This window comes from Typopeltis vanoorti, chromosome 11 (genome assembly GCF_054136105.1).
Source record: "Typopeltis vanoorti isolate ZY-2024b chromosome 11, IOZ_Tvanoo_1.0, whole genome shotgun sequence".
Lineage (NCBI taxonomy): Eukaryota > Metazoa > Arthropoda > Arachnida > Uropygi > Thelyphonidae > Typopeltis > Typopeltis vanoorti.
The window spans coordinates 19346328-19360454 of NC_143559.1; the positions used below are offsets into that span (position 1 = coordinate 19346328).

General features: G+C 36.1%; 1 protein-coding gene across 3 annotated transcripts in view; it reads left to right on the forward strand.

Annotated features, from left to right (window-relative positions):
* LOC150101351 (methionine synthase-like) overlaps positions 1-14127 on the forward strand; it is an 815136-nt gene that overhangs the window by 155660 nt on the left and 645349 nt on the right. For all 3 annotated transcript variants that reach the window (XM_090400909.1, XM_090400910.1, XM_090400911.1), the window contains exon 8: positions 7652-7758. In XM_090400909.1, the coding sequence (XP_090257035.1) occupies positions 7652-7758 (107 nt within the window). The remainder of the gene's footprint in view (positions 1-7651; positions 7759-14127) is intronic.

Sequence of the window (14127 nt, forward strand, 5' to 3'; positions counted from 1 at the left end):
TACGATGTGTCATATTGATGATATTGGCTTGCAGGAAATTGATAAGGCTAGGGACTTGGGGATAATTGTGGACAAAGAATTAAAGTTCAGAGGGCATATATCAAAAGTTGGTAAAATAGCTCAACAAATTACTTGGATATTGAAAAACACGTTAACAGGTAGTTATTATCCCTTTTTATAAGGCTATGCCACATCTTGACTGCTGTGTGCAGATTTGGTCACCTGAGTTTCTTGGGGACAGGTGGTGATTGAAAAGATTCAGAGATGAATGACCAAAATGGCGACAAGTCTATGCAGTACTCCCTATGAGTGGTTAGTAGAGGAGATGTGTGTGAACTGGATTTTTTTTGTGTGGCGAGTGGTGAGTGAGTGGAATGGATTACCAGAATTGGTTGTCAGTTTCCTGATTGTGAATGGATTCAAGGAGAAATATGATAGGATTTGTGTGTATGATGGTTGATTTGAGTCTCCCACGATGAGTCTCTAGACTCCATGAAGATGCTTTAAGTAATAATATTTTTGTATACAAGAACAAAGAGAACATTATCTGCATTCTCATTAGAGAATCTATAAAATAAGCGAAATATTTCAGCTGTTTGGTTAAATTAGTGAAGACGGCAAAGTAAATTTGGAAATAGAGAATGCAAGAAGCAAAGCTGGTACGATGTGGAACCAGCTGAATAAATTTATATGTAATAAGAGCGAATTATCCAAATGCTAGACCAACTGTGTACAAAATAGTTCTCAAACCAATTTTTACTTATAAATCTGAGAATCATATTAGAAATAAAACAGCTGATCAAAGACTAGAGGTCATAGATGTGAGAGTTTGAGGTTTCTGAGGAGAGTAAACAGATGGTCAGTAGCACAATCACATGAAAAATGAAGGAATTAGTAAGCAGCTTGACATCATTAGCATTCAAGAATATGCATGCAAAGCTAATCTAAAGTTGTATGGTCACTTAATTGAACAGGAAATATTAGCAAGATGTTTGATGCCAGCATGTCAGGAAATGAACTCGGAAAATGACCAAGATCCAAGTGGAGCTTGATCATTTTCTGAATGTAATATTCAGTACTCTTTACACATACTCTGCACTTATGACAGGTTAGGTTCCAGATCACTGTTGTAACTTGAAAATCATTACAACTTGAAGCAGTGCAGTTTTTTACTTATCGATGCATGTACTTCACTTTAAAGTTTCTCCATATCTGCATTAGGTTGTCTGTTTTTCTAATCAGAGTAGTGTTCGCTAGAGTTGCATTTTTCACTTCATGCAGAATTTCCTTTTTTTTTGTTTCACATTACCTACAGTAGTGCACACTAAGACTAGCCTGCAGCTATCTCACTGTTTAAAACATCATCCTTACTAAGCTTAATAATTTTGATCTTTGTATTTAAAGTAATAGTCTTGCAACTTTTCTCTGCTATTATGATTATGATGATGATGATACTGATATTCAGCCTGTTTTCTACCTACTATGTGGTGAAGGCCTCTCTCATTGCAGGAGGGTTGGGTCTACTATTCCCATGGTGACCCAGTCCATCTTGGGAGAGTGTTTATTCACTTGTATGAATGAATGTATGAAGGTGGAAGACAATCGCAAAGATCCATGCCTAGGTGGGATTCGAACCCGCTTCCTCTTGGCTGGAGAGCAGATACTTTAACCACTCGACCAACCAGGGCGGTGCTATTATTATGTTATTTTAAATTTTAATTACAATGAAAATAGTAAAATAAAAGTTATAATGGAAACAGTTTAATAATATTCACTTAATCACAGAGATGCCAAGCGAAACGTGTTTGTAAGTGAACTGACAACAGCAATGCTAAGTGTTGGACGATAATGCAAACAGTAACAGTGTGTCGTTAAGGTGTTGTAACTGCAAAGTAAGCATCCCAAGTTCAAGGCATGGTGACAATTGAAAAGCATCGTAAATTGAAGTGTCGTAAGTCGAGGTGTGTCTGTACACTCATTGTGAGTATGTCAGGAGTTTGATGATGCTGATGAATCCATAGCAGGAGCTTTGAATTGCTACCTGGGACACCCTCTATGGATTTGTGCAGAAAAATAATATATCCTTCTTTTTTTTTTTTTGGTCTGAATTCAAGCCCAGATGGAAGTGCAATTGAAGTGCTTTGATTAGACTTTTTCCATTCTTTGTTTCACAGTTCTTCACTACAGTTTCACCGTACATTTTGATATATACTTTCACTGTAGATTAAAATCCATTATTGCAGTTAATGACACTGACAATAATTTAGCAGCAGTCCAATGTAATTTTATTTAATAATAATATAGAACTGATAAGCCAAATAATAAAACAAATATTTTTCACGAATAATTCATTTAATTGCTTTATTTTATTTTAATACATGATTAAGAAATCTTAAACGTGTGGACAGACTTATGTGTTCGTCGTACATGTTTATTTTTTTAACGGTATATATTAGAACAGAGAAAAATAAGTAAATAATTAATTTATTAACTTATTGCTGATATTTCGCTGGTGTTATAACCAGCATCTTCAGAGCAGAAAAACACAGTTTGTCACAATACGCGAGACTATAACAACATGGTGTAATCAACGGACTAGTTAAACAAAATTGTAGCAGCAACACAAAGACTAGAGTCCTGATTTTTGGTGCCCTCTATCTGAAAAAAAAAAATAAATAAATAAATTGCAGCTGTGACATAAAACTAGAGTCCTAAACAGAGAAAAAAACTGGTACTAGTTTTTTCTTAAGATGACTGTCTCCCAGATTTTAGGCAAATTTATACAGCCATATTTGTTGAGATTTGGAGTGTGTTTCAGGGCTTCTGTTGCTTCTAAGAACAATCTCTCCGACTTGTAAGAGCTTCTGTGCAGTACTTTTGTGTTCTTCCAGTTGATCCTGTGTGCAGGGGTATCCAGAGCATGGTCTGCTAGGCCTGATTGCCATAGTGATAATGCCGGATGTATCTTTTGTGTTCGCTGATGCAGATGTTCACAGTTCTTCCTGTTTGACCGTAGTAGGCTTGATTACATGAGCAGGGTACTTCGTAGACTCCTGGATGTGATAAAAGGGGAATGCTGTCCTTGGGTGAGCGGATGAGGGTTGCTAATTTGCCACACGGTCTGAATGTGGTGCATAGTTCATGTTTATTAAAAATTCTTGAAATCTTTTCAGATGTGCCTTTAATGTATGGGATGGTGACTGTTTTGTTGTAGTTCTCTGTGGTGGATAGAGTCACCATCCCATACATTAAAGGCACATTCAAAAAGATTTCAAGAATTCTTAATAAACATGAACTACGCACCACATTCAGACCGTGTGGCAAATTAACAACCCTCATCCACTCACCCAAGGACAGCATTCCCCTTTTATCACATCCAGGAGTCTACTACATACCCTGCTCATGTAATCAAGCCTATTACGGTCAAACAGGAAGAACTGTGAACATCTGCACCAGTGAACACAAAATATACATCCGGCATTATCACTATGGCAAGTCGGGCCTAGCAGACCATGCACTGGATACCCCTGCACGCAGGATCAACTGGAAGAACACAAAAGTACTGCACAGAAGCTCTTACAAGTCGGAGAGATTGTTCTTAGAGGCAACAGAAGCCCTGAAACACACTCCAAATCTCAACAAATATGGCTGTATAAATTTGCCTAAAATCTGGGAGACAGTCATCTTAAGAAAAAACTAGTACCGGTTTTTTTTTTTTCTCTGTTTAGGACTCTAGTTTTATGTGATAGCTGCAATTTATTTATTTTTTTTTTTTCAGATAGAGGGTGCCAAAAATCAGGACTCTAGTCTTTGTGTTGCTGCTACAATTTTGTTTAACTAGTCCGTTGATTACACCATGTTGTTATAGTCTCGCGTATTGTGACAAACTGTGTTTTTGTGCTCTGAAGATGCTGGTTATAACACCAGCGAAATATCAGCAATAAGTTAATAAATAAATTATTTATTTATTTTTCTGTGTTCTAATATATACCATTAAAAAATAAACAACACAAACAATTAAGAAATCTGTTTATGATTTGGTCTGCATCTCTGAAATGCCACTAAATCTGACCTCTGAATGCAATTTCATCTTGGGGATGGAGCTGGGTTTGGTAGTGCTACTCTTGGCAAAAATATTTCACAGATAGTCATGCAGTATCTATCAGAATACTTTTTTGGCATGCCAGTGTCCTATGTGTGCACTTCTTTTTTGGTGAACATCTTTCCTTAATGCCTAAGGACATTACAGTAATATTTTTGATTAACAGTATGTTGTCTGCAGAAATAAATTTCTGATGTACAACTCTTTTACATTTCTCAGCTGACATTTATCCATGTGATCCTAGAAATAGTTCTTATGGCTTTATTTTTATGACTAGACATTAGCAAGAAAAGGAAGAAATTCCTGAGATACCAGTTCTTCATGCTCATCAACTGACATTTGAGGAGTGTGAAAACTTCTTAATTTTTGTTCTTCCCATTGACTCATTTTCAAAGCAATTTGCACATTTCAAAGGTCTCAGAAGCTTTTTCACTGAAGAAACCTTAATGCACACTCTTTGCTATTTTACACCACTCATTTTGCAAATTATAGAATACATTATACAGCTAAGCATTACAATGGTTATGAAAACATTGCAAATCCTCTTATAATGAAGCTATACTACAGTAATCTGTTATTACTTATTGTTATTATTATATGAGCATCCCAACACATTTCAAAGCCTCATCATGTGAGATGCACACTAATCATTATTCATACAGTACCAGTCATATCTCCTGAAACATTCTCTCCTGATCCTGAAATGCCTAGCTTTATCAGTTTCTTGCAGTCTGGTCCTCTAAGTAATGTAATTCTTTATGCTAGGGTGAGGTTCCCAGAGATGCAAACATAACATATATCGAATTGTCAGAAATGAAACCTGAATTATCATGTATTTCAATGAGATACATTCTGTAGGTGTATGAAAATTGAGTCTCTTTCATACAATCATACAAAAAAGTTTAATGTTTTAAGTGTAAACATTATATACATGTATTAAAATTGCATTTATTTTGTCATAGTACCTGTATAATAGTTAGGCATTATTGATGAGAAGAAGGTTCTGGTTGTGATTTGTCAGAGTTGACTGGATCGTCTTCTGCTGTCTTTGGATAATCTGGAAGCGCTTCAGATTTCTTCTTTAAAATAGAAAATATGATTGTTTGTATTTCTTGATGCCTCCTTTCCTGTAAAAGCCTGGTAGTAAAACTGCAACACTGCATTGACTTTTTTGGTTCTGGTCAGGATTGATATACTTAGCCTCTGCAGATGCTTATCGATCTTAGCCAACATTTGCTGCAAGTTGTGGATTTTTAAAGACCATAAAATGGGCAATTCTTGTTCTTGCTGCTATTCCTCAACCATGCAGCAAAATCTTCCATATCCTCATTTGTAAGAGGAACTTGAAGAAGCCACTACTGAATGCAATATTGTAATCTGAGACATTGAGATGTAATGCTCAGGCTTTCCACTAGTGCTGTGCAGTTACTTCTTTTGATGGCAGTGGTGCAGAATGGAATTTTCCATAATTTTTGAAGGAAACTAAGGAAGTTACTAGAAAATTACCCAAATCGGTATAAGTCAATAAATCAAGGACCAACACATAGCTTGTACTCTTTTGATTCCAAAACGCACAACATTAAACCATGAAAGTTTTTGATTCATGTCAGAGATATAATTTGACATACATGAAATGCCATTATTAATTAATTTTTTCCAAATAACATATTCTTTTTTATGATGGTTATCTAAAATATAGAAAAAAAATTTCATTTTATCAAAAAATTCTGCAAAAATTTTTGAAATGAGATTCCTGTTAAGTAATTTATATTAATAAATTTGTAAAACTGAGACATTTCATGTGCTAGAAATAGCTACATGAATTAATTGCAAATGTTTTGCAATTAATTCTTTTGTATACAGTGTTCTTTCTATTATCTGACATTCAAATAACCAAACTTTCAGTTAAGTGAACCTTAAATGGATCAGTTTCTTGAATGGTCAGTACATGGTAATTATTATTATTATTATTACTATTATTATTTCTACTACCCCAAGACCTCATGGAGTCAAAGACTCATCTGAGAGGTCTTTTTATCACACACACATCTCATCATATCGTGTCTTAAACACACTCAAACTCCTTGCAGACACCACACTCTCAGGCAAGGCATTCCAATCATTCACAACTCTGCAATTATACTGGTCATTCAAGAGATAAGGGTGTGGTTAACTGAAGGTGCATTACCATGTGACTGCACCTTCAGTTAATCATTCTTTGTTATTTGACTAGCAAACTAATTGACTGATTGAAGTCTAATATTTCTGTGGTTTAGCAAAATGTCCATTGGATTTCTGGTAAAGAGACTGCATGTTTAGAAATGAGAACTAATTAATGAAGTTTTTCATTCTTTTTTTCTGTAGTACTGGAAATGATGTAGCGCTTTCTTGATGTTTTTATCTTTTGTAATGGATAGTGGTGTGAAGCAACATATAGTAATCTTCTAGTTGTAGTTGGTTTTCTGTATACAAAAAGTTTATCTTAAAAAGTTTATCCTCCTCCTTCAGATATTTCAAGATAGATGTGATCCTCAAATTCTAGATTGAATTTTGTTTGGCTGCAAGCTGTTCAGATAATCTTTACATTGCTCTAATTCTTCAGTTGTTCTTGACCAAACAACAAATATATCATTAATGTAACATAGCAAAGGTTTTGGTTTCTCATAATAATTTTCAGTATCTTTTTCTTGAAATTTTTCACAAATAGGTTTGCTAGGATTGGTAGCAGGGGTAACCCACAATAAGTTCTTGTGTCTGTTGTGTGTTCCCAATATTTATCATGGAATTTAATGAACAGAATGTGTTTTTCATGCAATGAACGAATAGCCTAACCATGTCTGAAGGAAAAATATTTTGAAGAAGATTCAATATGTCATCCCTAGAAACATTAGTGAACAGGCTGAACATGTCTGAGAATCTGTTTTTAAAAACCTTTTATGCTTTCACTAAAATATAAGCTATTCACATATGATTCTGTTTTTTCTGTGTAGAGCTACCAGATTGAGAGAGATTTTGCTAGGTTGGAAGTTGGAGAATATCTTGCATCCACAAAAAAGATGCAAAGGACCTTCTGGTTTATTATTATTATTCAGGCCTCCATGGAGTCAAAAGACTCATCGTGGGAGATCCTTCCTAGGAAACACAAAGTCTATCAAGACTCATCTCGGGAGGTCCCTCCTAGGAAACACAAAGTCTATCATACCACTCCTTAAACTCAATTGACTGTTCTCGCTCTCACCACTCTATCAGGCAATGCATTCCATGGTTCAACCACCCTCCATGCAAAGAAACCACTCCTCACCCTCTTGCTCACAGCTTCCTTTCATAACTTCCAGGGATGGCCCCTTTTCATCACTTCTTCATGATCTTCTTCAAAAGGTTTTTCCTCCAGACATGGGTAAGCTATCCAGACATTGCATGAATGGCTAATCAAGAGATTACTCTTTATTTTTATAAAATTTTTATACAGCTTTTATTATCTTTATTTTTAGTTTATTATTCAGACTGACTTTAAACGGGATAGTTTAGCTTGATATGTAATTTTTCCAGCCTTTGATGAACTTGTAGAAGCATATGTTGAACAGATTCTTGGATTATTGGATGGTGGTGTTGATGTATTACTTGCAGAAACCATATTTGATACTGCAAATGCTAAGGTAGTTTTTTTTTTTTCCCCTCCCCAAAATACACTGCTTGGAAAGAATTCAACAGTCACCCCATGGGCAAAGTGCATCATGCCATGTAACAAGTCACATGTTTGTAGCCAGTATAAATTGGAGGAATATGATGCTTATGATGCTCTCAAGTCAGTGCAACTGTGTGTGGGCAAAATGGCTGCGAGAAGGGAACTGATGAAATTTGAAAGAGGCATTCTGTTAGGATACCATGTTGCAGGCCTATCTGTTTGGTGAATTATTGACAAATTGTGCCATCCTGGGTCAACAATCAGTGATACCGTATTGAGATGGAAGCACAGGGAGTCGACTGCAAGTGCCACCTGCAGCAGATGACTTACACACTCACCAATTTCACTGTAGGGGGCAATGAAGGATAATATGTAAAAACCACCATTCTTTAGATGACACATTGAATGCAGAGTTCTGGGAATTGACTGGAACACAAATCTGCACAAAAAACATTCAGAACCAAGGCTCACAACATGGATTTCCATGGTAGGACTACAACATGCATGCCCCACATTACCTGAACTGGCATGCAGCATCATCTTCAGTGGAGCAAAAAAGCATGTACAGTGGGATGCGGAAGATTGGAAAGCTTTGTTATGGAGCGACAAATCATGGTACACCCTCTGCCGAGAAGATCGACAGGTATGGTGGATGCCTGGTGAATGTCTCTTACCAGAGTGTGTAACCCCAACTCAGTGCGATGGTATGATCCTACTACACCATGGCTATTTGTTCCTCATACAATGCTGTCTATTGACTTCTTTTCAGGCAGTGTACATATGTTGAAAGTTTTTGTTAGCTTAATATTTTTTATTTTTTTTCTAATTTGTTTATTCACTGAAACATTGCTAAATTAATTATTTCTGTATACCTTACAAAATAACAATTGACTGATTCTTTCTTATTTTTGTTTAAATTTAGTTCCATTAATGCAGGTATTTAATGTTAAATTAATGGAAATTAAACATATTAATTTAATTAATTTCGGGGTGCTTAAGGGTCAAAGCTGTATAACTGAGAGGAGACCTCCACATAGCCTTTAAAGGAATGCAGAGAACCGACCAGGGCTTCTGACCTAATGTCCAATCCTCACCTTCTCGTGCTGCACCCTGTTGGGTATCTACTTGGATACTGAACAAACGAGGATGGGCTGGCAATTTGGGATTTAGCCGACAAAATTGTATTCTTATTGGTTAAACCAAAATTAAAAACGATGGTACAACATGACAAAATTTCATGCCGGCTGGGGCATCGCCCGGTTAAACAAGGCCCCCGTTGTTTTCGCCAGGGAACCAGGGTGAACAGCGAAAAGTCAGCTACTGGAACAAATCTGAAAACAAACCCCCAACTCAACATCACCAGAGTTAAAGATCAGTACTATCAACGTAAGAAGCCTGAATGGCAAAGAAATGGAGCTAGCTGAGGAACTAGATAAGTACCAGATCGACATAATAGAGGTGACTGAAACAAAAAAGACAAAAACTGGTGAGATCTTTCTGAGCAATAAATACAAAATGTTATATTCAGGCAATGACAATCAAGGAAAAGAAGGAGTAGCCATAGTATTCAATGCAAAATATGAGGCTAATCTTCTTGAATGGCAGTCAGTCTCAAGTAGAGTAATGTGGGCAAATATGAGAATGGGGAACTGGACAATGAGACTTATTTGTGATTATGGTCCCACAGAAGGTTCTACTAAGGTAGAAGTGGAGGAATTTTTTGATGCTTTAGAAAAAGCCACTGACATAATGAAAAATGAAAAGTTGGTCCTTGTTGCGGATCTAAATAGTGGAGTAGGAAATGATTATGAGACATACAAAAATATTTTGGGAAAATTTGGAGAAAAGAGCAAAGCTAATAATAATGGCAAATATCTGTTGGATTTCTGCTCAGGACATGGACTGGTTATTACTAACACCATGTTCCAACATAAAAATGTGCACAAATTCACATGGAGAGAAGAGGCTAGGAATAAGAAAAGTCTCATTGACTATGTTATTGTTGATAGTGATGTTTTCTCCCTGGTGCAGGACACCAGAGTGTACAGAGGATTTGAAATTGGAAGTGATCACTATCTAGTCTTGAGCAAGATAAGGTTGAATTTCATATTGAAAAGAATAACATGTAAGAAAGTTTTAAAGCAAATAAAAGTTGAGCAGCTCTCAGATGTGAACTGTAGACTAAAATATAGAAAGATTATTGAAAAGAAAATGAAAGAGTTTGAGAACAGGAATCAAACCTTGGAGATTCAGTGGCAAACTCTGAAGAAAACATTGATTGATTCTGCCAGAGAGGCATGTGGTGAGATTGTCTGCAAGTATAAAAAAATCAGAACTCCCTGGTGGACACAGGAAGTTAAAGAGGCAATGAAGGAAAAGAAGAAAGCATATCAAAAGTTCCTGTCAAATAAGTCAGCTTTTGCTCTTAGAGAATATAGAGACAAATGCAAGAATGCTAAACACTGTGTAAAACTAGCTAAACAAAAGTCATGGGAGGACTTTGGCAAGAATATAGAAAATAAATATCAAGAAGGTGGCAAAATATTCTGGAGGTTGTTGAAGAAGCTTAGGAATGGAGGAAAGTGTGCTGTAAAAGGAGTTAGAGATGATAAAGGTGACATAAAAATGGGAAAAAAAGATATCCTTGAAGTATGGAGTAATTACTTTGAAAAACTGCTAAATGAAACAAGCAGTGATGACAGCACAGTGATAAAAAACACTGACCAGGCATGCAGTCAGGAATACATATCCATACTTGAAGTAGAAAAAGCCATCAAAGGTTTGAAATGTGGAAAGGCAGCAGGAGTAGATGATATTCGACCAGAAATGCTGAAGTATGGTGGTGTGAGAGTCTTACAGTGGCTGCACTGCATAGTTCAGAAGGCCTGGACAGAGGGACAAATTCCCGATGATTGGAGTAGAGTTCTCATAGTACCCATATATAAAAAGGGAAATAAAACTGAATGTGAGAATTACAGAGGTATTTCCCTACTGAGTGTTCCTGGCAAGATCTATGCAAGTATACTTGAGAAACGGTTGAAAAGAATTGTGGAAGAAAAGCTTGGTGAAGAACAAGCTAGATTCAGGCCAAATAGAGGCTGTCAGGATCAGATCTTCACTTTACGACAAATAGTCGAGAAAGCATGGGAATATAACAAAGATCTCTATTTAAGTTTTGTCGATTTTTAAAAGGCATATGACAATGTGCCAAGAGAGAAGCTATTCAATACGCTGCAGTCATATGGTGTCAATGGGGCATTATATCAAGCAATTCTTAGTCCTTATTTGAGTTGTAAGTCAGCAGTTAGAATTGAAGGAAGTACAGGAAGATGGTTTAATGTTAAATCTGGTGTGAAACAAGGATGTACATTATCCCCTCTGTTATTCATTATCTATATGGATCACATTATGAAGGAAAGTGGTATTAAACATGATATCAAAATTGGAGATGTTAATGTCAGCTCTTTGCTTTATGCGGATGATGTTATACTTCTAAATAAATCTGCTACAAGTCTGCAAGATTCTCTGACTAAATTTAGCTGTTGTAATAGATATGGTATGAAGGTCAGCAATAAAAAGACAAAGATGATGAAAATAGGCAGAATCATTGAAAATGTCAACTGTGTTGTGAATGGAGAACCTGTGGAACAAGTAAAACATTTCAGCTATTTAGGCATGATTTTTACTGAAGGTGGTAAATTAAATATAGAAATACACAACAGAATCAGCAAAGCTGGTATGGTGGGAAGTCAATTGAATAATTTCATATGGAATAAGAGAGAAATTAGTCGGAACACTAAATTAGCTGTATACAAGACAGTGTTCAAACCAATTTTAACTTATTGATCTGAGAGCTTTGTCAGAAGTAAAACACTTGACCAAAGACTAGAGACCACAGATATGAGAGTCCTGAGAAAGATTATAGACGTGAACAGATGCCATCAATGGCATTATCATATTAAAAACGAGAATATTAGGAAAGAACTTGACATTGTCAGCATCCAGGAATGCGTTAGCAGAGCTAATCTCAGGTGGTATGGTCACTTAAACAGAATGGGCGAGGAAAGATTAGCAAAACGAATGTTCTCTGCCAGGTTGGCAGGAAAACAACCCAGAGGAAGACCAAGATATAGGTGGACTGATACGGTCCAAAGTGCCTTAGACGATAGAAATATAAGATCTGATAATGTTGGCGTCTTGACAAGTAACAGACTGATTTGGGGGAAAATTGTAGATAGGAAATTAATAATGATGTAAATTTTTCATGTAGTACTGTCATATCCTGTACACCCCTTGAGGATACATAGCAGGAATTTGATGATGATGATGATGAATTTAATTAATTTTTAAATCTAGAAATAAGCTCATGCTTTCAAAGTAATAATGCTTATATTTCTGTATACTTCCAAAAGTTTTATTTTGTTACTGTATATCGACCACCTTATTTCATTTGAGTAATACTCAGAGGGAAATGGATTATAAGCATTTTAAAATTAACCTTTCAACAGAAACAGTTTAAAAAGATAATTAATATTCATCAATATATGGCCTGAATTTCATCACGTATATTTAAACATTATCATTATTTCTTTCTCATTCTCCATAGAGCTACATGATTCATTATGACAGTTCCACTCTGAGAGTCACCATTTCTCATTATTGTCATGGTATTCCATTAAATTTATACATTGTTAGCATATTGGGCACATACTGTCCATTTATTGTCCATGTTAAAATTTATTATTATTATTTCTCAGGTATCTTCATGGAGTCAAAGACTCATTGTGAGAGACTCACTCTTACCATTGTTCACGAAGTACTTTAACTCTCCTTTAACTCATTCACTGATGAAGCACTCACAACACTTCTGACAACTCATTCACCATCCTCCAAGCAAAAAATCTAGTCCTAACACTTTCCACCCACACTCTTATACAATTTGCAGGGATAATCCCCTTGTAAAGTACTGAAAAAAAAAGTCTTTAATGTCATTTCTGTCATGTCCTGTCTTATTTGCCCATCAGCTAGAATTTGAAGCTCACTGACCTTCAGTTTATTCTTATAAGGAGTATTCCATAGACCTCCTGAAGTCTTGGTCAGGAGATCTATGGAATCTCTGGATCCTCTCCATTACCTCTTCATCCTAGTGGAATCTAGGGGACTAGATCTGTGCACAATAGTCCAGATGTGACCTTATTAAATCTTTATAAAGGGGAATAATAACCTCTTTATCAGTGCTTGTCAACATGTTCTTCAACAGTCATGTAATCTGATGTGCTGTATAGAGCAGCTTTGCAATATGTGCTCTAAACTTTAATTCTGTTTTCACAATACTCCTCAAATCTCTGGTACTCCATCACTTTCTGCAGTTAAGTTCCCTTCAGTATAATACACAGCTTATGATCTGTTCATCCCAAAGTGCATGACCTTCAACTTGGCAACATTAAACTGGACAGCCATTCATCTTTGGCTATTCTGTTTAAGTTAACTTCATTGACTATTGCTCTCTTCCCAGCTTTGCATCATCTGTAAAGAACTGAATATTTCCCCATAAATCATTTCCTATATTACAGATGTATAAATTAAAGATACCTTCTTTAATTACTGATATATAATTACTGGTATCAGTATTTAAATACAAATACTGATACCTTCTCCTGGACTCAGTCCCCCCCCTCCCCCCATATACCACCATTTTTTGATATCTGTCCATCAACCACTCTTATCTGAATCATCAGCTTCATATCCATCCCCATTTGCTTCAATTTATTCAACAGATTTTTATGTGGAACCCTGTCTATTACTTGCACAAATACTGACATTATCACTGAAAAGCCTTTTTTTTTTTATCCAGCTCAATTATCACTTCATAATAAAAAATAAGCAGCCAAGATCCATCCTTCACCAAACCAAGTTGTCCCTATAAAGTATCATCTTCCTGTCCACTCAGTCCTGGATTCTCTTTTACTGATTTCACCAATACCTTAACCACCACTCATGAGTTACTGATTTGCCTATAATTTGCAACTTCTGTCTTGGAACATTCTGTATGCAGTGGAACTATTTTGCCCTTTTTTTACACTCTTTCTTGCATCTTTTCCAGAACTGAAGCTCAAATTAAACAGCATTGTCAGAAGAGATTTTTAATATACAGTCATACCCTGACTTACACTACTCCGACTTACGCGAATCCAGAGTTACGTGGTTTCTTATATGTACGTATTCCCGTCCCGCTTCACGCCTCACCACTAGTCATATCTTTCAGGTGCCGGCCGCATTCGCCAGTGTCGCACATGCTGTGAACAAGCACTGATGTGTTTCGCATGGTCTCCATTCATAC